Raw genomic sequence first — 24,294 nt, 5'->3', positions numbered from 1 at the left:
GTGTTAATTTTTGGTACTTTGATTTCTTGACCAGGACAGTCTGGTATTCGCTAGCTGGCCCTAACACTATAGGGAGATATGACGTTTGTATTTAATTATTAAACATATTAGCTGTAGACTAGGAATTTTCTGGCATAAATGTTTTTTTCATATTTTGTAATTTTGAAATATTTGTGTTGATTTTCATTTTTTGCCTACTGTAGGCTGACGTTATGTACATTACATTTATACTGAACTCTGCTTAGATTTCATGATAGACTAGAAATGGTTTAAATAAATAAGTCAGTTTGCTGCTCTGGAATAAAACGGCAGTATTTTTCCTAATTTGAAATAAATCCTGGAAACTCGAGACTAAAACTGATTTTGGGGTATACATTACATTCATCGTCTGATGCTTCAGTGAGAGTACAAAATCCTGAGTGGTGTAGAAACAGGTAAAACTGAATCAATTTTTCACTGTAGCTTTAACCACTGCACCACTCTAGAAATCAAAATGTAGTAAAAGTGAGCCAAGTATAGGTCAGTCAATCCATTGTGACATCACCGATGAGGTTGGCTCTTAGGCATTGGTGGAATGAGGCATCATGATGTCACAATACCAGCTCTGGTTATTAGAGGCTGGAACTTTTTTTCACACTATATTTAATTAATTTTCTATACCGTTCTCCCAGGGGAGCTCAGATTGGTTTACATTTTTCCCTATCTGTCCCGGCGGGTTCACAATAGAGTTGCACGGGAACAGAAATCCCACCCATCCCTGCCTGTCCCCGCAAGGATCCTCTCCGTCCCCACCCATCCCCGCAAGGAATTCCCTCCATCCCCGCCCGTCCCCATAAAAAGCAGCAATTACTTCTGACAGGATCATCAATTCCAGTTTCTTTCGTGTTTGCGCTGCTGTTCTCCTTGTGGAATCTTTTTGTTGGAACCCTTTTTTTGTTTTCTGTTCAGGTAATTAACTTATAAATCCCCTCTTTTACTAAGGCTGACATGTCCATTATATTATATGGACAAACCCTGCTTCCAAAGCCTTCCATCCCCGTGGGAGTCCCGTTGGCTAGAGGGGGGTCCCCGTGGGAGTCCCGTGGGTTAGGGGTGGATTCCTGCAGGACCCGCGGGATTCCCGCGATCCCCGTTCCCATGCAGACCTCTAGTTCACAATCTATCTAATGTACCTGGGGCAAAGGAGGGGATTAAGTGACTTGCCCAGTGTCACAGGGAGAAGTGTAGGTTTGAACCACAACCTCCGGGTGCTGAGGCTGTAGCTTTAGCCACTGTGCCACACTCTCCCCTTTAGCACACACTGTCCATATATGACCTTGTTAGAGGGTAATTTTCAGAAATAGGGCCCGATTGTATAAACGGTGCCTAACTCAGTAGGTGCCTAGGAAAATGACACCAAAGGGCAAATTCTATTAAGAAGCGCCCAAAAGTCAGGCGCTGATTTAGGCACTGTTCAGTGTGATTCAAGTAAAATTGGGTACTGTTTAGTGAATCACGCTGAGCGGTACCTATTTTTGGAGGCGCCCATTAAATAGGCCAGCTCTAGGCACAACTCAAAGTTAGGCGCCCATGCGAGCACTTAAGCACGCTTAAGAGCTGTGATTCTGCAAGAAGGCGTCTAACACGTAACCACGCCCAGGCCTAATATGCATAGCGCCTTTTTTTTTTTTTTTTTTTTGAAGGCCGCTTAAATTTTTAGAGGCATCTTCTTACAGATAGGCGCCTATGTTCCAAGAAATGCCGATTCAAAAGCTTGATTGAGCTTGTTCAATTTAGATAGGCGCCTATCTGGTTGGGCGCTTCCGAAACAGGGGCCTAACTTTAGGGGCTGGTTACAGAATTTGGGCCCTACTGTATATCAATTAAAGTTAGGTGCCATTTGTAGAATTTTACCAATCAAATTACCCTAGCCCTCCAGTATCAATTAGCAAAATGCTGGAACCAACTCCCACTATCGCAGGTTCAGAAAACTTCTAAAAGCCCGAGAGCCAACCCAAGCACATTTCTAAATTCTGTAATGTAACTCCCGGGACAAAACAACCAACAATGACCTCCTATGACCTAACTGTATTAGTTATGCTGATCTACCTGTACTAGCAAACCTATTGAATGACCGTGTCACTCTGTCCTTTATAACTTCCTGGGTAACTGATCCAACCTCTTGTAATGTAATCCGACCTTGAGCTGAATAGGTAAAGGTGGAATAGAAAACCTGATTAACATAATATAACATAACATTCTGGAATCTGAGTAGCAAGATTCCGGAATCCCAAATAGTAGCAGCATTCCATGCTACTGATCCCAGGGCAAGCGGTGGCTTTCCTCATGACTGTCTCAATAGCAGACATCTCTTTTTTGAGATACGGTGACCAGAATTGAATGCAATACTCAAGATGAAGTTGCACCATAGAGCAATACACAGGCATTATAATATTCTTATTTACCGTCTCTTTTTTATATTCCACGTATCCTACAATTCTATGCAGATTAAAAATTATTCAGGTTCTTAAGCATTTTTCCCTAACTGTCCTGGTGGGCAATGGGGATTAAGTGACTTGCCCAGGATCACAAGGAGCAGTGCGGGATTTGAACCCACAACCTCAGGGTGCCGAGTTTGTAGCTCTAACCACTGCATCACACACTCCCTTACCATCTCTTTTCTAATAATTCTTAGCATCTTGTTTGCATTTTTGGGCGCTGCTGCACATTGGATGGATGGAAGGTTTCAGCATAGTCTTTTTCTTGGGTGCTGAATTCCTCTAAAGTTCACCCTAGCATTTGATAACTATGATTTGGGTTATTCTTCCCAATATGCATCACTTCGCAGAAGGAAGCACTTGGAACAAGTTACAGATATCAGACAGAACTTGAAGTGACATTTTAAGCCAAGAAAGAAATGAGACCAAAAAGCTGTGTGAGCTAGTGCATTACCTTCCAGAGGAAGAGAATTCTTTGGCCATATGGTGGCATCCTTGGGCCAGTGAGGGTCACAGGTTGCCTCAGTATTCTGTTTCGGAACAGAAGTGAAGCTAGAGGGACAAAGTTAGCATTGCTCCTCCTCTGCACTTTTCTATCGGGAATAATAAAAGAAGCTGAAAACAACTCTTGAGCAAACGTGAAGGAGTGGGGAAAGGTTCAGGAGGGAAGGAGTCGGGATTCCCTCTAGGGAGACGTGGCATAGATAACGGCATAAGAAGAAACAATGTAAGGAGAACTGGACGAGTGATTAGTAAACGCCATAGACTGGGAAGCCAGGATTTGAATCCTGCTCCTGCACTGAAGCAAGTTAGTCTCCTAAGGTGGGCATTCATTTGCAACAATATGGACAACGTAAACGACCATATGCCATGCCATGGCCTGTTCTCAAAGAAAAAAACGAGTAGAAAACACTGAAATGTGCATTTTATTGTTTGATGATAATAAATGTACTCTCTTCTGATTAACAACACCATTTACAAAGAAGGCCTCCTTTGCACATTCAGGCCTGGATTCTCTAACCGGTGCCAATTGGTTTAGGTGCCCAAGCTCCGTAAAAATCACAGTTTAAATGACTTTACCCGCTTTCTGGCGCTACAAAAATCAGCACTGGAATTGCGCTTCCATAGCTGCTTTAGGCTGCCTAATGCCACTGTGGGCATAGCTAACGCCAGAACTGGCATTAGGTGGCTGAAAGCACCTACGGAGGTGCAACTCGTATCAAAGGTAGTCGCCGGAAATGTAGGACTGGAAAACCCTGACCTACGTTTCCGGTGCCTATCTTTTGACGGAAGCTCAGTTCTGTACCTGGTGCCGTTGTGCGATTCACAAGTGATCGGCGGCTGCTTTTTAAGGCGGCTACCGGCAATGGCGACGGTTACAGAATCCAGGCCTCGGTAAATAGTACCCAAAGTTAGGCACTGGGATTGTTATATGCAATTTTAGATCCCACCAAATCAAGGGTTAAAGGCAAGGTATTGATACATAGAATATTGTATAGAGTTAAATATATTACAAAGAATTAAACTGTATATGCTATATAAGATTATCAAATTGTTATCATAAATAACAGCTGACCACTAACTATCCTTGTTTCGGGTGACTTGTACCGTGTTTCCCCGAAAATAAGACAGTGTCTTATATTAATTTGGGGTCCAAAAAAACGCCTAGGGCTTACTTTCGGGGATGTCTTATTTTTTTTCATATACAACAATCATCTCTCCCTTCCTCTCCTCCACCCTATTTCTTCCTCTTTCCTTTCTCCCTCCCCCCCCCCCATGTGCAGCATCTTTCTGTCCCTCCCTCCTTCCTATCCCCCTGTGCAGCAGAACCCCACCAACCCTCCCACCATGAGACTGACATACCTCTGCTCCGAGGCCTCCTAAAGCTACAACAAGAAGACAACAGGGGTGGGGGTTGCTGAATCGATGAGTCCGATTTTTTTTTTTTTTTTTTTCTAGCAAATCATGCAGCACTAGTGTCAAGGATGGAGTCGGGGACATTCAGGAGGGGGGGATATCCTGAAAATCTGACTGGCAAGGGAGTGCTCCAGGGCCAGCTTGGGAATCACAGATTTGGAAACGGGGGCTCTACACCAATCATGGAGATGCCCAGTCAGTTGGGTTTTCAGGATATAAAGTCGTACATGGTCAGGCACCTGGTTATTTACTAGAACAATTTACATTTTTTAAGGCAATTTGTCCACTAAGGATAAGTTCATTGTTTATGTTCCCTCCAGTACAAGGATGTCTTTTCAATAAATTTTTGCATCGAACAATTGCATATCAGGCTACTACTTGGAATTCGGAACTACATATTTTATTTGCTTCTTCGATTTCATCTATGCATTTCCAAAAACTGTTAAGACATCTCTTTTTGTAAAATTCTTAGGAAAGCAAGGAAGATATTTCTCTTGTATTTCACTGTGATGTACAGTCTCTTGATATAAACCACATGGATCTGGAAGGTATTGCGGTCTAGAAATATGCATAAGATAAATTTGTATGCAATGGAGGCAGTGCATCCAGATCTCTCTCATGTATATTTAAAATTAGATATGACGATAACCTAGCTAGCTGGAGGTCCCTAGGACAGGCGTGGGAACCAATGGTCTAGAGCAGTAGTCCCCCAATCCTGTCTTTGAGGACCACCAGCCAGTCAAGTTTTCAGGATTACCCCATTCATATTCATTAGGGCTATCCCGAAAACTCAACTGGCTGGTGGCCTTCTAGGACAGGGTTGGGGACCACTGGTCTAGAGCCATGCTTCATTCACGTAGGCATAAACCAAGGCATGATGTATGTAGTTTAACGGAGGGGAAGGTTATTTTGCTAATCCTGTGCAAAGGTGTGTGCTTGTTTCCCTCATTAAAAATGTAGTTTTGAACTTGAGATCTGGGATGAGAATTTTTTTTTTTTTTTTTGGGGGGGGGGAAGCAAAGGGTTGTGTTGTGATCACAGTATTTTGATGGAAGAGACTAGTCTTTGGGAACTGGAAAGAGGAATGCATTGCTCCTAACTTAGCTTCACTCTTTCCCTCCACAGGTGTCGCAGCTGTCTACAGCAGGGAGACTGCTGATTCTTCTCTTTACGTTCCTTATCTATGCAGTGGACTCTGCCAAGGCCTATGGAGCATCAGAGACACTCTGTGGGGGAGAGCTTGTCGACACACTGCAGTTTGTCTGTGGAGACCGAGGGTTTTATTTTAGTAAGTAATACTAAAACCGCTTCATGTTTTAGGGCACTGGAATACCATCTTCAGGCCCGTCTTGAGAATATGTAAACTAGTCACCATAGAAAACATGGGGGTAATTCTTTGACTGATCATCTGAATTTAAGTGCCCACTTAGTTAGTATTCTGGGACAGCATAGGCTAATTCTCCACCAGCATGCCTAAATGTGAAGGGAAAGGGGTTGGGATTTGTCGTTTTACACACTCATTGGTTTACATACAAGTACTTCAAGCGTTTTCCCTATTTGTCCCAGTGGGTTCGCTAACTAATATATACCTGGAGCAGTAGAGGATTAAGTAACTTGCCCAGGTTCACAAGGAGCAGCATGGAGGTTAAACCCACAACCTCAGGGTGCTGAGACCATAGCTCAAACCACTACACCACACTCTCCTCCTCTGTGATATTTACATATCAAGTTTCTAGGCCTCAATCAGTTAACCTTGTAAATTTCAGTCCCTCCCCTGTAAACATTCTCCTTCCATTGTAATTATAGAACGGCAGTTGAGTGCATTTCTGTCATTTACATACGTGTGCAAATGCTAGGATTTTTATAAATTTAAGCATGCAACAGGTGCTTAAATGTAAGTGACTTGTTATAGAATGAGAGAGCATTATTTATTGAAGCTATTTCTTGTACAGTAGCTTGAGTGAATCTCTTCATAAAAGGTGAGCAATAAATCCTAATAAAAATGTTCTACTGTTTCCTCAAAACCAGGCAGGTTTGGGGGTGTTAGTTTGATGAACCTGGCATAGACCTAAACAGCTTAGCTAGTGAGGAACAAAATGCGTACACTTCTCCCTCCATATTTGCGGGGGTTAGGGTCTGAGACGGCCCACAAATACCAAAAGATCGTGAATAACTTTTTGCTTTCATATTCGCGGGGTTTGTGGTGTAGCCCTCATGAATATTGTGAAACCGTGAATAAAACTTACCGTTGGTATTCGCGACCACACCGAAGCAAGTGCCGAATGCTTCTCTTTGCACACCCCAAACACTGCCATTCGCCCAACCACGCTGACAAAAGCGTTGAAATTTTTTCTCAGCACTCCAGGATGATGTAATTCGAGGGGAGGCGGCAGAGTCATCAAGATGAAAACTGCGAATAATCGACGTCACGAGTGCTGTGAACCTATGAATATGGAGGGAGAAATGTATTTAAGTAGCTAAAAATGACCAAATGTTCCAGCAATTGTAGACTACTAACCCGTTTCTTTTTGAAACAACAGTTTAAGAGGCAGTATCTGAAAATACACAATGTAGATTCAAGGGCCTTAAACAGACTGTGGATATCTATATGCATTTTTAAAATGCAAAAACCATGTCCACAGCTACTGCATCTGCACGCCATCCAAATGATGCACCTGGAAATGCTTGCGCATAAAAGGTGCGCTAGTCCCATGTGCTTACTTTGAATATGCAGTTTTATAAACACTCTTTTCACATGTAAAGCAAGCTTTATACAAGGAAAAAGTTTTATAAAATTCACTCGGCCACATTCGATAGCTGATGCTAGCATTTTGAATGCAAATTGTACAACATGATGATATGCATTTCTTTTAAGCATTTGATTTAATAGACAAGGAAATTTGCCAAAGGCAGGCTGTTTCACTGTACTATGAAGGTAACAGTATCGGCTGTGCCAAGTTCCTCGAGTGCTGCATCGGGCCAGCTTTTCAGGAAATCCTTAATGAATATTCATGCCTACTACCTCCGTTAAATGCAAATCTCTCTTGTGCATATTCAGTGGAGATATATTGAAACTTTAGCCCTTTTTTTTTTTTTTTTTTTGTAGCCTTCTAGGATTCAATTTGAGCTACAGCCTTGGTGCCCTGAGGTTGTGGGTTCAAATCCCGCACCACTCCTTGTGACCCTGGGCAAGTCACTTAATCCCCATTGCCCCTGGTAAATTAAATAGTGGGAGCCCACCCAGACAGATAGGGAAAAATGCTTGAGCCTTGAGACTACCTGAAAAAAATGGTGTGAAGGGTAGTCATGGTAGAGTAGACCATAGATCATTCAGGCTTGACAATGGATATAAAGTAGACAGGAAAACCTGAGCCGGAATCGGTACAGAAAGAAGGCTCTAAAATTCCAGCAGAACTCTTTGTTTCCTCCTGTCGCAGCAGCTGATAAGAGTTTGGTTTTCTCAAGTGCTTGTGCTGACAAGGTACATTCCTGCCCTGCGTGTCCTTCTGCATAATGCTAGCAGGGGAAAAGGAAGAAGAAGAAAGAGTGGAGGGAGGGAGAATGGGGGACAAGGACTGGTAAAGCATACTTCACAGAGACCCCCTGTTCCTTTCCACATTCCTTGGGAGGGGGACAGTATTTATACCATAATTTATTAAATTTGATCTGGTGGATGATTGGAAAAAGAATCCTAAGGGAGGAGGGCTTTGGGGTAAGGTGGTGAGGTTATTTGTAGGGTCATAATATTTTGCCTGTGGTATTTGATAGTGACTATTAATTTGTGTGTCTGCAATCTTCTTAAGCCTGACTAAGAAAAGTCTTCAAAGACTTCAGTTGATCCAAAATACTGCAGCTAGGCTGATCTTTGCCAAAAGTAAATTTGATCATGCTTCTCCGCTTTTGCTAAAACTTCATTGGCTCCCAATTATTTCTAGAGTCCATCTCAAATGTGCCTGCTTTACATTTAAGATCTTGCATGGCATCTTTCCTTCCATCCTCTATTTTGGAATTCTACAAGATCTGAGATTACCAGACCTACTCAAAAACTTAAATGATCTTTTCCTACGCTGAAAGGTGTCATCTATACTGGTAAATTAGGGAAGCCTCTCCTTTTCAAAATTACTGAGCTCTGGAATAATTTTCCTATCCAGTTGCGTGATCTGGGCTCTCTGCAATCGTTCCGAAAACATCTCTAAACTTAGCTTTTTTTTCAAACTTGTAAACTTTGCTTCCCTCCATGTTATCCTTATTCCTATTGTATTTATCCTTTTTAATTTTCTGCAAACTGTGCCGAGCTCTAACTTTATAGAGAAGATGCGGTATATAAGCCTAAAGTTTAGTTTATATACAGGAGAACACATGTATGAAATCATGAATATTATGCAAGTGCATCATGATATCAAGAGTACAGCGTGGCCAATCGGAGGGAGTCCATGTGCAGAAGAAAATATCCTGCCTTTGTAATTGGTACCAGGTCGGCCCTAGGTCATGGAGAATTGAGATGTGCTCAACGGCTCTTGAATTTTATTAAAGGCTCTGCCAAATGTGGAGTATTTTTGTAACATACCAACCAAGATGCTGGAAAAAAACACTAGTTATTTGCTAGCATGGTCAATGGAAGTTAGAAAAATCCTCTGCAGAAAAGAGTGCCCAAGTTCTTAGATGAGCATTGCTGTAGACCAGACCATTGCAATTTCCTGGCTGTGGCAATCCAGATAGGTCTGATTTGGGGGTCCACTATTTTTAAGGGGACCAGTGGTGGGATAGGTAACCCAGGGGTCTCTCTAGTATCTAGTATAGTGCAGAAATGATCACTGGGTTCAAAACAGTGACATAGTCATAGGTAGGCAAGGGCCTACCTACTTTAGGTTCAGGCTAACTAATGTGGAGTGGGGCAGAGAGGAAATGGCATAGGCCTCCATAGTACCAACCCTAGCCCCTCCCCAGAATTAACTTCTTGGCTATGCCTCTTTTTCAAAATGATGCTTCCGACATCAAGTAGGGGGTCCAGGTGTACTCGCCTACTCACACCTTCTTTGTTGCTGGTGATTGGGAACTGCGTCCGAGTGCGCTTTAAGATGCCTTTGTTACTTTGATATAGGTATCCTCTTGTAAAACTGCCTTCGCAAAGAATTTCAAAGGATCTAGCTATGTAGCGCACTATTTGAAATTTTGTTTGTACTTTGCAAATAAGACCTACAAGGGACCGCTAAAAAGTTCTCAACCCAACCAATAGCATTGGGGCAGTCTCCATTGAGGGCTATTCTGTTGGAAAAATATGGAATGGAAAAAAAAAAAAGCGGAAAATCACTGGACTAAGGCCCTCTTTTACTAAGGTGCGCTAGTGCGCGCTAATCGCTAACGTCTATGGACGCATTAGCGTTTAGCGTGCGTTAATCGGTTAGCGCACCTTAGTAAAAGAGGGGATAAGGGTATATAGCACTCGATGGAGACTATCACCCTCTATTGGTTGGGCTGAACTTTTCAGCGGCCCCTCATATATGGATAGTTCATAACACACGCGTCTCTGTGCATATAAAAACAGGCATGTTTAGGTATGTATATTGGGGGGGGGGGAGGGGGCAGTGTAAGCTGCACGTGTAATTGCATTTCCAAATGTGCATGCGTTGCTTCCCACTCATTGTAATTAGAGATGCAGAGTACACGAGTACAAGTTAAATTTATGCAAATTTTCAATTGCCTAGGAAGTGCCTCTTTAAATATTCACCACAACATATACATGCAAATCCTTGCTAATACAAGAGTTAAAAAGTATATGAAATAATCACTCAATTGTGGGTAATCCAATACTTATGAGTATATACAACTGTTAAAGAGATAATATGCTCAGAGAAATGGAGGTGATAACATGGAAACCCCAACACTACCACCTCACCGCCCAATTATCGCATATTTCACAAAACTAGTTGTAAGACTTGTAAATGTTTCAGTGCTCCTAGCTACTGTCTTTTCAAAATGTTACACATTACGTTATAGGTCTGAAACAGCAAACTTATCTTTAGCTTGCGGGTTCACTCCACTCTAGATCTTTTTGAGAGATTTTTGCCTTATTGTTGTTCGTGATACAAGGCAAAGGTTTGCAAGTAGTTTTGCTTATAGCCTCTCTGAAACAATACATGCAGAAAACCGATCCTGCTTTGCTTTCTCTGTGTGGGCAATTTTCCACCCAAAAACATCCAGCTAGGTTTCATTACACAAAAAGCTAGCTCGTTGCTGATATAAGTTCACATTTCTGTGTTTTAAGCATGGAAACAACTTTTGATTGCAGTCCTCAGAAACTGGTTTGCTGATATCCATAAGTACTTTTTTAACATGGAAAATGTGTGATTTATTAATATTAAAAAAAACTTATTACTTGGCTAATTTACCTCCAGGAATTTGCTGAAACCTTTTTTTTCAATCCCTCTATGTTGGTTCCCTTGATCATGTAAGATGCCCAACTTAATTATGTGCTCCATAAAAAAAAAAATTCTACAATTTGTTTTTAGTCTCCGAGTCTTCCCAGTAGCTACTGCTATAAGAGAAATGTAGATCAATTAACTGTTAATTATTCTCGCGTTTTCATCAAGCTATTTTATTTAAGGCCATCACTTAAGAACCCCCCCTAAGTGACATGTCTTAAAAGGATTATTTCTATGTGTTTTGTTGCAGGTCGACCCACGGGGAGATCAAACCGCAAGGTTACTCGAGGCATTGTGGAAGAGTGTTGTTTCAAGAGCTGCGATCTAATGCTCTTGGAAACCTACTGTGCCAAACCAGCCAAGAATGAGCGTGACCTCTCCCCCACATCTCTCACAGCCCTGCCTCCTCTGAGCAAGGTAGGTGGCATATTATCTCTGCGGAAAATCAGCTGCTTCGGAGTCTTCTGAAAGTCTAGCAGAAAGGTGCTATCCAATTAAGAATCTGCTGGTGAGGCAGTGAAAGCCAGCATCTCGAGTTCTAGTATAGAGGACGCAAGTCAGCGTCAACAGAACAGGGCACAGAAGAGCGGGGATAAGTGGGAGGGGTAAATGAGGTGAGAGATACCCGACCCGCAGCTCTTCTTGCCTTTCTTCATTATTTTCTGGCAAGCGCCTCCTCCTGCACTTCCAGCTCAGTTGGTCTTTGAACCGTCATTTACAACCGCCTGAGGACTTTGTCTCCCTCCCCAATTTTTCAAACCAGGGCTCTTATCTCAGTCCTCAGGACTTGCATTTGCCTGTCGGGTTTGCAGGCTTTCCACAAGGAATATGCACGAGAGAATGCATACAAAACCCCATAATCCCATGCATATTCATTACGGGTAGCCTGAGGACTGGATTGAATTCTACTGCTTTAGTCCAGTCATTGCTGTGAAAGTCCTCTGCTGAGGATCATGTGTTTCTGAGATCTTACAATCATGAGCTCTAAATCTAGCCACTTTCCCCTTATTGCATGGATAGATTATAGAATATTAACAGTTACAAGTGTAAGTTAATTGATTGATTAGGTGGACATTGGTCCCACCAACCAATTACTACTATTTATTATTTCTATAACGCTGTAATTGGAGTTAATTAGAAGTTACACACATAACACCTAGGCACTCTTCTGTAATGTTGGCATCTGAATTCTATAGGACCCGATTCTATAAACGGGCTAGGCCTACTTTTTGAAACCAGACGCCAATTCTTACTACATTACACAAACCAGACTTTGTGGATATCGTGCCTATATATACGCATCTAAATGCTAATTCCAACCAATTAGCACCAGTAAATTACTTAAGCTCCCAATTATCAGCACTAGTAGGCTCATTAGTCAGTTAAATTGTGCCAATTGATTATGCACCCAAATTTGCATGCGCACTTTTTCGCGTCTTTTATAGAATTAGGTGTCTAGCATGTAAGAGGGCTGTGGCTATTGGAAGGGCATGAGTGGGACAGGTGTACACCAAGCATATATGCTCTAAGCTTTTAGAATACACTTCTCCCTCCATATTCACGAATTCCATATCAACGGATTTGGTTATTCGCGATTTTTGACCAGAATTTTTTTTTTTCATTTTTCGGGCTTTTGAGCCTTTGAGCCTTACCTGGTGGTCCAGCGGGTTTTCAGGCAGGAGCGATCTTCCCACGCTCCTGCCCCGTGCAGATCGCTCACAGGAAATGGCTCGAGAGACTACGGGAGCTCAAGGCAGCCATTTCCTGTAAGCGATCTGCACGGGGCAGGAACGTGGGAAGATCGCTCCTGCCTGAAAACCTGCTAGACCACCAGGTATGGCTTAAGGGGGGGGGGGGGGCTTACAGGGCTAAAAGTAGCCAGGGGATAAGGACAGAACTGGCCCAAATATTATTCTCATTTTTTTCCATATTCGCAGGCCGACTCTGCCCCTAACCCCCGCGAATACGGAGGGGGAAGTGTACTGTCAGTTACATGCGAGTGTTTACGCATGCGTGTTTGGACTTAATTCTATATGCATAAATACAGATTTATTAGTAGTTTATAAAGGTATATATGCAATTGCCGTTATAGAATTCATGCTTAGTGTACACATAGCCCATATTCTATAAAAGATTCCTAAAGTTAGGTGGCTAGATTAGTGCTGATCTAGGAGCCTAACTTATTTAAAAAGCTTAATCGGTGCTAATAATTGCAATTAATTGGACAGTAGGCGCATAGTCCAAGGCATCTTCTGGAAATTAGCCATGGTTCGGGGGCAGATCGTGAAAGTGTATGTAGGCACTTGTTTTGGACTTAAGTGCACTCATTGAGATCAAGTAAACCCTGGTATATATATAGGATGCGCCTAAGGTTAGGATTCCCACTGGAACCCAAGTCCACTTTAGATGCCTTTAGGTGCCTAACTTATGATTTATACACGCTTGTCGGGGCCTATGTTTTAGGTGCTGTTTACAGGATCAGAGTCTATAGGTGCTCATGTTAAGATGACCTGTAGAGAATTACTTGCTCTAAGGGCAATGTATAAATGCCAAATTTATAATGGTACTTATTGAAGATAAGACTGAAACCTTCTCAACTACATTTCTTATGCTCAGTTGAGGCTTTTAAAATAATCTCCCTCCCGCCACCAAAGTCTTTTGCACTATTATATCTCAATGAAATGTTTTTACTTCCAAAATCTGTTTTAAGTACATTGACGTTCCCATTCCAGTAATCCATCTATTGCATATATTTTCCAAGGACTTTGCAACTTAGCTTTTCTGTCCGACCGAGACACTGCAGCGTTTCCTGATAAATATCACTGCCCGAGGGAATGCATACTTCCAACGTGCTGCTTCGCATGCCAGACACATTGGCCAGACAGACGAATTAAGTTGCAAAGTCCTTGGAGAATTTGAGTTTTCTGGGCTGTAGAGAACATTTTTAAATAGTATTTAGGGGTCCTATGATTACATAATAGGGACATCAATTCACTAAAACAAATTTTGGAAGCAAAATCATTGCATTGGTTTGTGATGGGGCCCCCCCAAAAAAAAAAAATTTTGGGAACATTAATGGAGAAGGTTTATGGGATTTTGTAGACACTTAAATGCCTTTATTAAATAGGCTGAGAAGGTGTAATACCCACACGTCGTCTCAGCTCTTCCCTAGTTTTCCAGATCATCTACATGTAGCTATGGCCCACTTTTATGCGCTGCCTTTCAATGCATGGATACCATCAGTGGCATTGTAAGGGTGAGTGGTCGCCCTCTTCCCCTCCCCTCCCCCCACTACGCGCACCCCCTTCCCATTCCCCATATCTTTTTAACTTCTCCGGCATGAGCAGCATGCCCACGTAGGTGTCAACTCGCCCTTTAAACTAAACTAAAACTTAGTTTTACAGACCGAGTCATCAATCAAGAAGAGCTCAACTCGGTTAACAATAATGTAATACATAAACGTGACAAGGAAAAGTCGACTGAAATAGTTAATTTCCAAAATGTTTAGCAAACAAAAAAGTTTTCAGAACTTTCTGGAATAAAGCAAAAGAACCTAAACTTCTTCATATAAGCAGTAAAGCATTCCAGAATTCAGTTAATTTAAAAGCAAAAGAATAACTAAATCTCTTAAGGGTCTGTTTTTACCACTGAGAGAGGGAAATGTAAGTTTTAATTTTGAGAACTTCTGGCAAGATGAGATCTATGAACATTCCAGTCTAAAAGAATCAAAGGGGCAAAAATGCCAAATAGGATCTTAAATGCAATACAAATGTACTTCGATTGAATTCTGAGATACGCTGGAAGCCAATGAAATTCCTTGAGCAGAGGGGATACGTGGTCGAATTTACTCTTACCAAAGATAAGTTTAGCTGCAGTGTTCGGTATTAATTGAAGTCTCTGCAGACTGACCTTTTGAAAGACCCAAATACGCTGAATTGCAGTAATCCAGCCTTGACAAAATGATTGATTGAACCAATACAGAGAAGTGTTGGTGGATAAATGCTCTCACTCTTCTCAGAGCACGGAGGCTGAAAAAATACTTTTTAATAAGGGAGTTTAGATGGTCCTTAAATGTAAATGAAGAATCGATAACAATACCTAGTATTAAGGAGGAAAACTCCTAGATGCAGGTCCCAGAAGTGATGTAGAGCGCCAATGCAGGCAGCAACCTCACGTCGGGCAAGTAAAAAAATGGGGCAGCAATGAGAGGAACGGGGATGCGGAGAGGAGGCAGACCATGCCCCTGGGTGGACCATCTCCCTCCTCCCCCACTATTTTATAATGACCATTTCCCATGTGTGAAACCTGCTTTACACATGGAAAATGATTTCTAAATGTACCAGCTACATGTTGCTGATCAGTGATGGACTCCTTTCCCCACTGGTGGAACCAGTGGAAAATCTGAGTTGAGAAGTGAACTCTTGAGTCGCCATGTTGCTGAATTTGGCTTCGTCACTCGAAGGGACCAGGGAGAATGGTGGCAAGGGAGGGCTAGAAGGGAATGAGCAGAGCAAGCGGCGTGCGATCTGTGCAACCCTTCTTTGACATTCATGTTACTTCTCCCCTTTGCCTTCTCTCAGGATGCCTACCGGAAGCCATTCCACCCTAAGTATTCCAAGTATGACGTGTGGCAAAGGAAGTCTGCACAGCGTCTACGGAGAGGGATTCCTGCCATACTCCGCGCCAAAAAGTATCGATGGCAAATAGAAGAGCTTCAGGGGTTTGAAGCAGCTGAGCATCATCGTCCCCTCATTACTTTGCCTACCCAGAAGCCCCGGCTCCTGCAATTCCCCTTAAAGACATCAGATAACCAGAAATGAGCCATTACATGATTTGCACCTAGGATTCCAGTTTTCTTAATTCTTTTTTGTTTTTTACATTCTCCTGAAGACTTCCAAAAGGAGCAGAGGAGGCATTACCCAGCCATGATTCAAGGGGATACAACTGTCTTCCTCATTGCCCTTTGCTAAGAAGCGAGGGGAAAATGTAAATGTCACCCAAGCAGCTAATGCTAAGAACAAAACTGCAGAGTTTATGGTGGCATTAACTGTGGCATTTTGTCCTTTCGTATAGAGTTGACTTTTTTTTTTTGTTTTTATGGGGAGTGGGGTTTATTTTTGGGCAGTTTGGTTATACCTTCCTCTATTTCAAATTGCACTAACATATATATTGCGTGTGTGTATAAATATATATATATGTAAGTATTATATATCTAAACACATACTTGATGCTCTGTAAAGCCAATTTAAGTAATATTCAGACCTTATCTTGACCTACAGAACAAAACAAAAACAAGATGTAAATAGACATATTCCTAGAGCAGAGCAGTATGCTTTAATGTTGGGTTTTCTTCCTGCCCACTGTACCACTATTTTTAACTGGTTTTATTTTTGTAATATCAAACCTCTGTGCACCTTTTTGTTTAATGAAAAAGAGATTCCAAGGAGGGCATCTTTCAGGGTGTCTTGTTTAATCCTTTTTTTAAATTTGCATAATTACAGAATTCCAAATCTACTTAGCACCTTTGATCCGTGAAAAGAGAGTGAGCGAAGGAGGAGTAAGAAATGGGGGAAAAAGTCCATTTGTAATGGAAGTAGCATGTGCATTGCACACTGTGCCACAGATTATGCTGATCAGATATATATCTATATCTATCTATCTAATAGTAGCTTTTTTTTCTGGCAACAAAAGCACTATTTTTATGGGACAATTTTCATATAGCTGCAAAGAGAGGGATTGTAGCGTTAAGTGTATAATGTGCTATGGTGCTAACGTAACTTGGAACATGACAATATTTCTAGTAGACATTCGCTCTATTCCTGAACCTGTGCGTGGTCAATCTCTTCTCGTGAGTAGGGGGTCAACGATGCACAAGTTCAGGAATAGAGTAGATGTCTACTAGAAAGACGATTATCGAGGCGCGAGCCTCGTCTTTCCATTCTCAGAACGGTTGAAGGGCAGACGAAGGGAAGACGACAAAACTGAACTTGAAAAATGTTGTAGCTTTTCGTTTTAGGAAAAGTGAGATAAAGATATGTATTTTTTATTTGTTTGTTTCTGAAGTATAGAGAGGGTGACCTTAATTGGTAGTAAGGAAAGAGAAAGGAGTTATCTGTGTCTACACAAACACACATAAAAAGATCAGAATGAAATTCCAGCTGAATGTAGGATTCAAAATGCTGGTGCAAGAAAATCTCAAGCATTGTGTGCTGAAATCACCACCCACTTAAGAGGGACGTTCTTTGCTATGATGAGTTGGGTCTTAGCTTTGTATTAATATGCCCTAGTAAATTACACTTTTGAAAAGCAATGTTTGATTTCATGTGGGCCATGTTGGATCCTGGGCTGAATTGCTGTAAGCATCCGTGTCCCTCATTAGTATGTGTTGAAAGTCGGCAACACATGAGCATTCCTGTATACAGTACAGTGTGTTTAAACCTGCAGGTGAATCCTCCATTTGGGTGTAAACCTTCACCATGCCCAGAGGGCCACATTCAGTAAAAGGCACCCAAAGTTAGATTCCGTTAAGATCCATGCTAAGCTATTGCCCTCTGTGGAACAGTAGCTTGGTGCAGTTCCTGTGCCCGGCTTTGACTGCAAAGACTTATGCCATGTGCCTAATTGATGGAACGTGGGCACTCAAATTCAAGTATTCTATAACATCACCCAGAGGCATGTGTAACTCTTAATTCCTGCCAATTAACTCCAGTAATTGATTGTTAGAGGCTAATTGACTTATTAGTTTGTGCTCATCTGGGATCCGTTGGGCGACCTATACAGAATTGGGGATGGTGCCTGGAGGATTCTGGGAAGAATATTGCTCAGGACCAAACAGCTGTACATGGACAGCAGTTAACACAAATTGTCTCTGTAGCAGAAACTGATGTTCAGATGAGCACAATCCCAAGACAGTTTCTTGCTCTGTGAAGTTTTCAACTGTAACCAAGAGACCAACTCTGTTAGTTGCTATATTTGGTGATGTGTGATAACTGGGTGGTGAAATTTTTCTTTAAAGGTTGACGTAACTGTATTAATCTGGTGAATAAAGGCAAGTGGGGAAAAGGTGAAAAATGTGTTAAGGCTTGCAAAACCGAAGTTCAGAAGTGTCTGAGCAAGAAAATGTTTCTTAAAAAATCTCCAGGTCATGTTTAGCAGAGAAAACACTTCTATAGAACAGTGGGAAGTGAGGGTATGGGGATGTCTGTGGAAATATCCTTTGTCACAGTCAATTGATGGCAAGTAGAAGTAACACAGCAGTTAAGTAACGCAAGAGGCATTGCCTGATCCAGTTGCAGGTTTTATTTAGAGAATGACATGGGGACACATTTTCCCACCCCGTCCCTGCGAGTTCTTTTCCTGTCCCATTCTGTCCTCATCTGCACAAGCCTCAAACATTTTTAAATCATAAGTGTTCAAGGCTTGTGTGGTTAAGGCAGAGCTGACAGGAAAGGGACAGCGAGAAAACTCACGGGGACAGGATGGGGAAATTGAGTTCCTGCGGGAGCGAGGACAAATTTGTCCCTGTGCCATTCTCTAGTTTCATCCTTGGCACTTCCCAGAAAGGATCCTACAAGAAAACTTCCTAAAAGTGATAGAAAATAGATGTAATCCTATCCTACATTCCCCGTTTGCTCATCTGTAGATGCTGCAATTATTAATAGGGATGCAAATTAGTTAATACATATTAGGTTCATTAGTGCACCTTAAAAATGTTAGTGCACAGAAAATTGATTTAATGTATGTTAACCTATGAATGAATGAATGTGTGTTAAACTTATAATGTGCATTTAAGTTTTTCGTAAAATGAAGGTGTGAAATGAACCAGGGAGGGAACCCCCCCCCCCCTAATCCTAAAACCAAGCTGATCGTTGATTTAATTTGTAATTTGCTCTAGAATGTTTCTGTTCCAATCCAAGATTTTAGTGGAATAATGTGTAAGAATCCAAAATGGTTAGTGATGTGCTGTAGCTATTATGGTCGATAACCAACTCCCAAAGGCACAAGAAACAGGGCGAGTACAAACATTTAAGATTTAAACTTCTGCATACATACACCACGGACTCGGTTAGGGCCCTGGTCTGACCCACTAGCGGCAATTCTTATGTTCTTATGAACAGGAAAAAAAAAATAATCATCATTTTTAATGTTACAACTTCCCAAGTTGGTTGACTTCTGCTGTTCCCAAGAGGAGAAATGAGAAAAGGCGTCCCTCTTTGTCGAAGTACAGCTTGAGAAGAGTCATTTCAATATACACAAAGAGGACAATTCTACAACTGGGTGACTCCATTTTGGTGCCTTGAGTCAATCTGCGGCAGGAGGCTAATCTGTAACAGCACCTGGGCACCCAGGTTCGATTAGAGCATATTTGCAGGGGTGTTAATGCAACAGGGATGAGCATAACTTAACAGTGTTCTGTAAGCTCTGTTGCCTCTAAGCTGTGCAAGAGTCCTCCACCTAAAGTCCTGCCAGTGGGGGGTGCTGTTTCACAATCACCTTTTCAGAAACGAGGAAACGGACGAGCTCTGCAGGACTCTAGGGAACCTTCCTCTCCCTCGCAATTGAAAACGCAATACTGAAGCGGCACTCCCCCACTGGCAGCAATGCAGTTGGAGGACACCCGCTCAGCTTAGAGAGAACGGATTCTGTAAGTAACTTGCATAGCTGGGATCCTGCTTATACTCCACCCATGTATACTTCCCCCTTGTATTCACACGCTATGCCATTTAAGTGTGCTTATACAAAATAGTGCCCAGGTACTCTGCTGGCACTTTTACAGCTTTGTGCAAACTTATGTGCATAGGTGCTTGTTTTTTTTTTCTAGGATGCAGGTGTGTAGATAATGGAGTCACCCTAGAATTGACAGCTGCTACTCTGCGAGGGGGAGGGTGTTGGGTTAAGAGAGTGTCACTTGATATTGTAACTGATGTAAATGAGAGGCCATGCATTCTGAGAAACTGGTAACAAAGTCCACTACAAATTGTCCCCCACTTTTACTAAGTCGTGATAAGAGGTTTCTACAGCAGCCTGAAGCACTAAATGCTCTGACGCTTATAGAAGTCCTGTGGATGTCTGAGCATATAGCTCTTTGGGCCGTAGTAGAAACCTCTAACGTGGCTTAGTAATAGAGGGTTAGTACGGAGGGAACATAATTCTCATTGTTAAAAATATATTAATTTTGTATAAAATCTTCTGTTGCTCTCTGAAAAACTTTTTTTGCTTTGCCACCTTGCTTACAAAACATAGCAAACAGGGAGACTACTTGAAACTGTATATTATGTAGTGTCTTGCAGCAGATAAGGGAGGGAGGGATGTTTCTACTGTGTAATCCTTTTTTTATATGTTAATGTTATTATCTTGCAATGTTGAGCCATGAAGCCTTTTTAAAGAGAAAAAATGGCACTGCAATATGATAAAAAAAAATTTTAATTTTTTTTAAAGCCTTATTTATTTTGTTATAAATATCTAGGAGAGAAAAGAGGGAGGAAATTGGTCCAAATGAAAAAAAGAATAAATAGCTGAATGGGGGTTTTTTTTTTTTACTTATTTTGTACTTAAGTTTTTACTTTTTTTTTCAAAAGAAAAAGGAAACAAAAAAAGCTTTCATAAATGCTTTGTACCAAAAACAAAAAAGCAAAAACAATAGAGAGAGAAAACATAAAATAATAATAAAAAAAATAGCAAAGGAAAAGCAAAATCTTCACTACAACTATCCAAAAGAACTTTTGTAAATGTCATTATTATTATTTTTGTTAAACATTTTCCTCATGAAAGCGATAAAGGTCCATGCCGTCACTGATATGCTTACTTTCTAAAACCACACAATGAAGAAGTCATGAGGACAAGATGTCAACAGATCAGCCAGAAATGTATAGTTCAGAAAATACTTTATTGATGAATATGTCAATATAGCTCAAAGCCTCAACACTGGCAGTGTTTTGGTGTCTGTGCCTTTATCGAGAGTCTGTCTTGACTGTGGCACCATACAAGCATGCACTCAGGGGGAGAGACGCTGTGAGAGTCTGGGGTAACAGTGGTGGAGAAACTAGTGTCTCGGATAAAAACTGAAGATCACGTGAGTATTTTCTGAACTATACATTTCCGGCTGATCTTTTGATGTCTTGGTCTTCACGACTTCTTCATTGCGTGTTGAGGCCTGTTCTTGGCTTCCAATTCAGGTCTTTCTAAAACCAGCCAGCCCAGCTCCCCCCAATCACTGGTGCACATGTATACGTGAAGCTTGATTTTCATAAAAGTCCTGGGAATAAGTAGCCTCCTGTTTTTCAGTTTTCAGGAGTTTCCTTAAGCCACATATATTTTGGGGAAGGGAGTTGCATGAAGAGTTTTCTAATGCTTGTGATCTTTGCTTTTGCTCAACTTGCACCTCTCCTCAGTAGTTCCTACTCCTCTTACTTGTTATGTAAGAAAATTGAAAACACAGGGTCATTTCTTTCTGCCCTTTTAAAAAAAAAAAAAAAATTCAGGTGAACTCTAATAGGCCTCAGGGTAATTTGGGAGAGCAGGAACTGGTAGGAGAGGCAGGCAAGGTGAAATTGGAAGCAGTAAGGGAAGAGCTGGTTTAAGAAAGGCAAAGCATATTAGCAATTATGGAAAACCCAGCCAGAAAAATATGTACAGGCACATCTCTTGGAGATTTTTGCTTGGATAGGACTGGCTGATGACCATCACAGAGTGACTAGAGAAGGTTTAACAAAAAAAGGTATATAAAAGGACTTAAACATAACAAACCACCCAAAGTTAGGGAGGAAGCTTGTGTGGATATTTGAACATGCCCAGTATGGTCAAAGACAGAAACCTTGAGTAGCAAAGGCTTACCCAATTAATGTATACTTATATCTCCAAGCTGCTATAAGATTAAAATAAAAAAACAAACCAATAGATTTCAAACTAAAAGTGCTATTTAAAGAATATTGGATTAGAGATGTCATGAGATCCCTATAAAGATCTTTGTCCTTCAAATGACTTTATAGATATTCAGTTTCATGAGTGAACTTTCCAGATTTAATGTAAACTTATCAGAAACAGTTTTTGTTAAGCCTTTACGAAACAGAAACGAGGAAGGAATGAGTGGGGCACAAATCACAACTTTCAACAGGTTCATTTCAACCACTCAAACCAAATTGGCTAGAGGTCATTAAGGAAAGGATGGGCCTAGTTTTAATCCTCCTCCTGAAACATTTTACAGTCTGTAGTCATGGTATTCCCTTCAGAGGATAATGAGGGTCACTGTTGGGCAGACTGGATGGACCATTCAGGTAGGGTTATCATCTGGGTTTTACTTCCATCACTTTCAGTGGAAGTAGAACCTAGTTGTCTCAATCCATCCTTTTTTTTTTTTTTTTCCTGGTGCCATATGGTAACCCAAAAAGAAAAATAAAGAGGAACCGGAGCAAAAATCCACAAACACAACACTTACATCCTCCAGTTCAAACGCTGAAGCTAAAGCTCAAGGCTTAACTATTTTCTACCTAAAGCATACAGTTGAAGCACATATGTATGGGAATTTGCCTCAGAAGCTACCGGGCAGTCATTGCTCCAGAGCTAGGAAGGAGAACCCGAATTCCTCATTGGTTAACCTTCAAGATTCTATCATAGGCAACCCCACTGTGCCAGCTATAACGGTAAGGTGATCAAATATTAGTCTAACAATCATGAAACGTAGGCCTTCGTCGGCTGTTTGGAGAGGAAGCTTTCATTAGTGCCTGTACCACATTATCAAGCCTGTCTGCCATGAAGCAACAGATAAGTGTGGCTTGCACTTTGTTAGACTAATATTTAATCACCTTACCATTAAAGCTGGCAGTGGGGTTGCCTATGATAGAATCTTGAAGGTTAACCAATGAGGAATTTGGGTTCTCCTTCCTAGCTCTGGAGCAATGACTGCTCGGTAGCTTCTGAGGCACATTCCCATGCATATGTTCTTCAACTGTATGCTTTAGGTAGAAAATAGTTAAGCCTTGAGCTTTAGCTTCAGCGTTTGAACTGGAGGGCATAAGTGTTGTGTTTGAGGCCAACCCTACATTCAGGTCCTTATCTGCTGTCATTTACTATGTTAGAAAACATGATGATATAATTATTTGGGAGTCTGGGCAGTAGACCCAGGGATTAGTCTGGGCCTAGTGTACCCTACCACCATCATCTATTTGACCTTCAGTCCTCAGCAAACAGTAAAGGTTAATTGTTTCCTGTGGAAGGGCATTCTCCACACAACTTCCATCTCGGCTACAGGTGTCTATACACCCAACAGCAAATACGCAGCCAAGTTCAAAACTCCTTCCACATTTTAGAACAGTCGGAGCCAACCTGATTTGGTTCTAGCTCTCAAACCCGATTATCCACCATTAATGGCATGTTTGGGCTCGAGTGCTGTAGTTGTGTATTTTTTTTAATTATTTTGCCTGATCATATCAACTGCCATTTAGTCTCTGTAACCACAGTGTGTCACATCATTGTACCATACACTTTCTGCATCATGTACTGGAAAAACAAACAAACCTGTATTCAAACTGTAATACAATATTTTACAATTTCTATGCAAATAGCATTCAGGTCTATGGGAAAAAGGGGACCTAAACTTGGTTCCACGGTTTTTAACATTCAGCTGATTTCGTCCTTGAGGCCTACCTGAACTCAAAAGGCATTTTGTTCAATGGATGGATCTAGCTGTTTCTGCACTATATGAAGGGAAATGTGTGTTTTATTTGGGGGGGGGGGGGCTGTCTGGTAAACATTTTTTCTTCATTTTGCCATACTGATGTACAGTTTTACGGGAGGGGTGTCAGTGTATCTCAACTAATTGTGTGCACTCGGCCTATTGTACAAGACTCAAAACTGCCCAGATTCTGCACCTATTGTACTTTTTTTATTATTATTATTATTTGTAATGCAGTATCAGTATCAATAAAGCAAATTATCATTATGTGTTCATGTGTCCTGTATGTGTTTTCTTTAGCATTGATCAGAATGCTTGATTACCAGTGCAAGTATCTTTTTTTTTATGTCCTTATTTATTTTGCCATCTTAGAAGAATAAAAAATTGCCACCTTGCAACAACCAATGAGAGCAGGGACCAACAGAGGGAAGTACAGGTATGGTGGCTGGTGGCGGAGAAAGGTGGAATAGACGACCAAGGCTAGCCTTTGTCTCTTCTTTCCCGAAGTCAGTCCTGGAGTACCCCCTTGCTAGTTAGATTTTCCAAATATCCACAATGAGATGGATTAGCATTGACTGCCTCCATTGTATGCAAATCTTCCATGCCTTTTGGCCAACATAATTGCTGCTTGCTCAGCCATAAGTCACCTTGGTACCAAGGTTTGCAGGCTGAACTAGGATTTGGAATAGGGTGAAATGGAGCAAATGGCTCAAGTAAGGAATGAATGGTGGACTTCTACATAGTTACTTGAGTTGTAAGGGAAAGATCAGTAAAATTTGATGGGAATGATGGCTGGATCAACTGAAAA

General features: G+C 41.4%; 1 protein-coding gene across 1 annotated transcript in view; it reads left to right on the top strand.

The window, feature by feature from the left end:
• IGF2 (insulin like growth factor 2) overlaps positions 1-23,755 on the top strand; it is a 55,359-nt gene extending 31,604 nt beyond the window's left edge. The window contains exons 2-4 of the mRNA XM_033928247.1: positions 5,520-5,682; positions 11,067-11,233; positions 15,397-23,755. Of these exons, the coding sequence (XP_033784138.1) occupies positions 5,520-5,682; positions 11,067-11,233; positions 15,397-15,636 (570 nt within the window). The 3' untranslated portion in view covers positions 15,637-23,755. The remainder of the gene's footprint in view (positions 1-5,519; positions 5,683-11,066; positions 11,234-15,396) is intronic.
• Positions 23,756-24,294: the final 539 nt, after the last annotated feature.

This window comes from Geotrypetes seraphini, chromosome 19 (assembly GCF_902459505.1).
Source record: "Geotrypetes seraphini chromosome 19, aGeoSer1.1, whole genome shotgun sequence".
Classification (NCBI taxonomy): domain Eukaryota; kingdom Metazoa; phylum Chordata; class Amphibia; order Gymnophiona; family Dermophiidae; genus Geotrypetes; species Geotrypetes seraphini.
The sequence above is the reverse complement of the archived record's forward strand: the minus strand, read 5'-3'. Positions and strand labels throughout refer to the sequence as shown.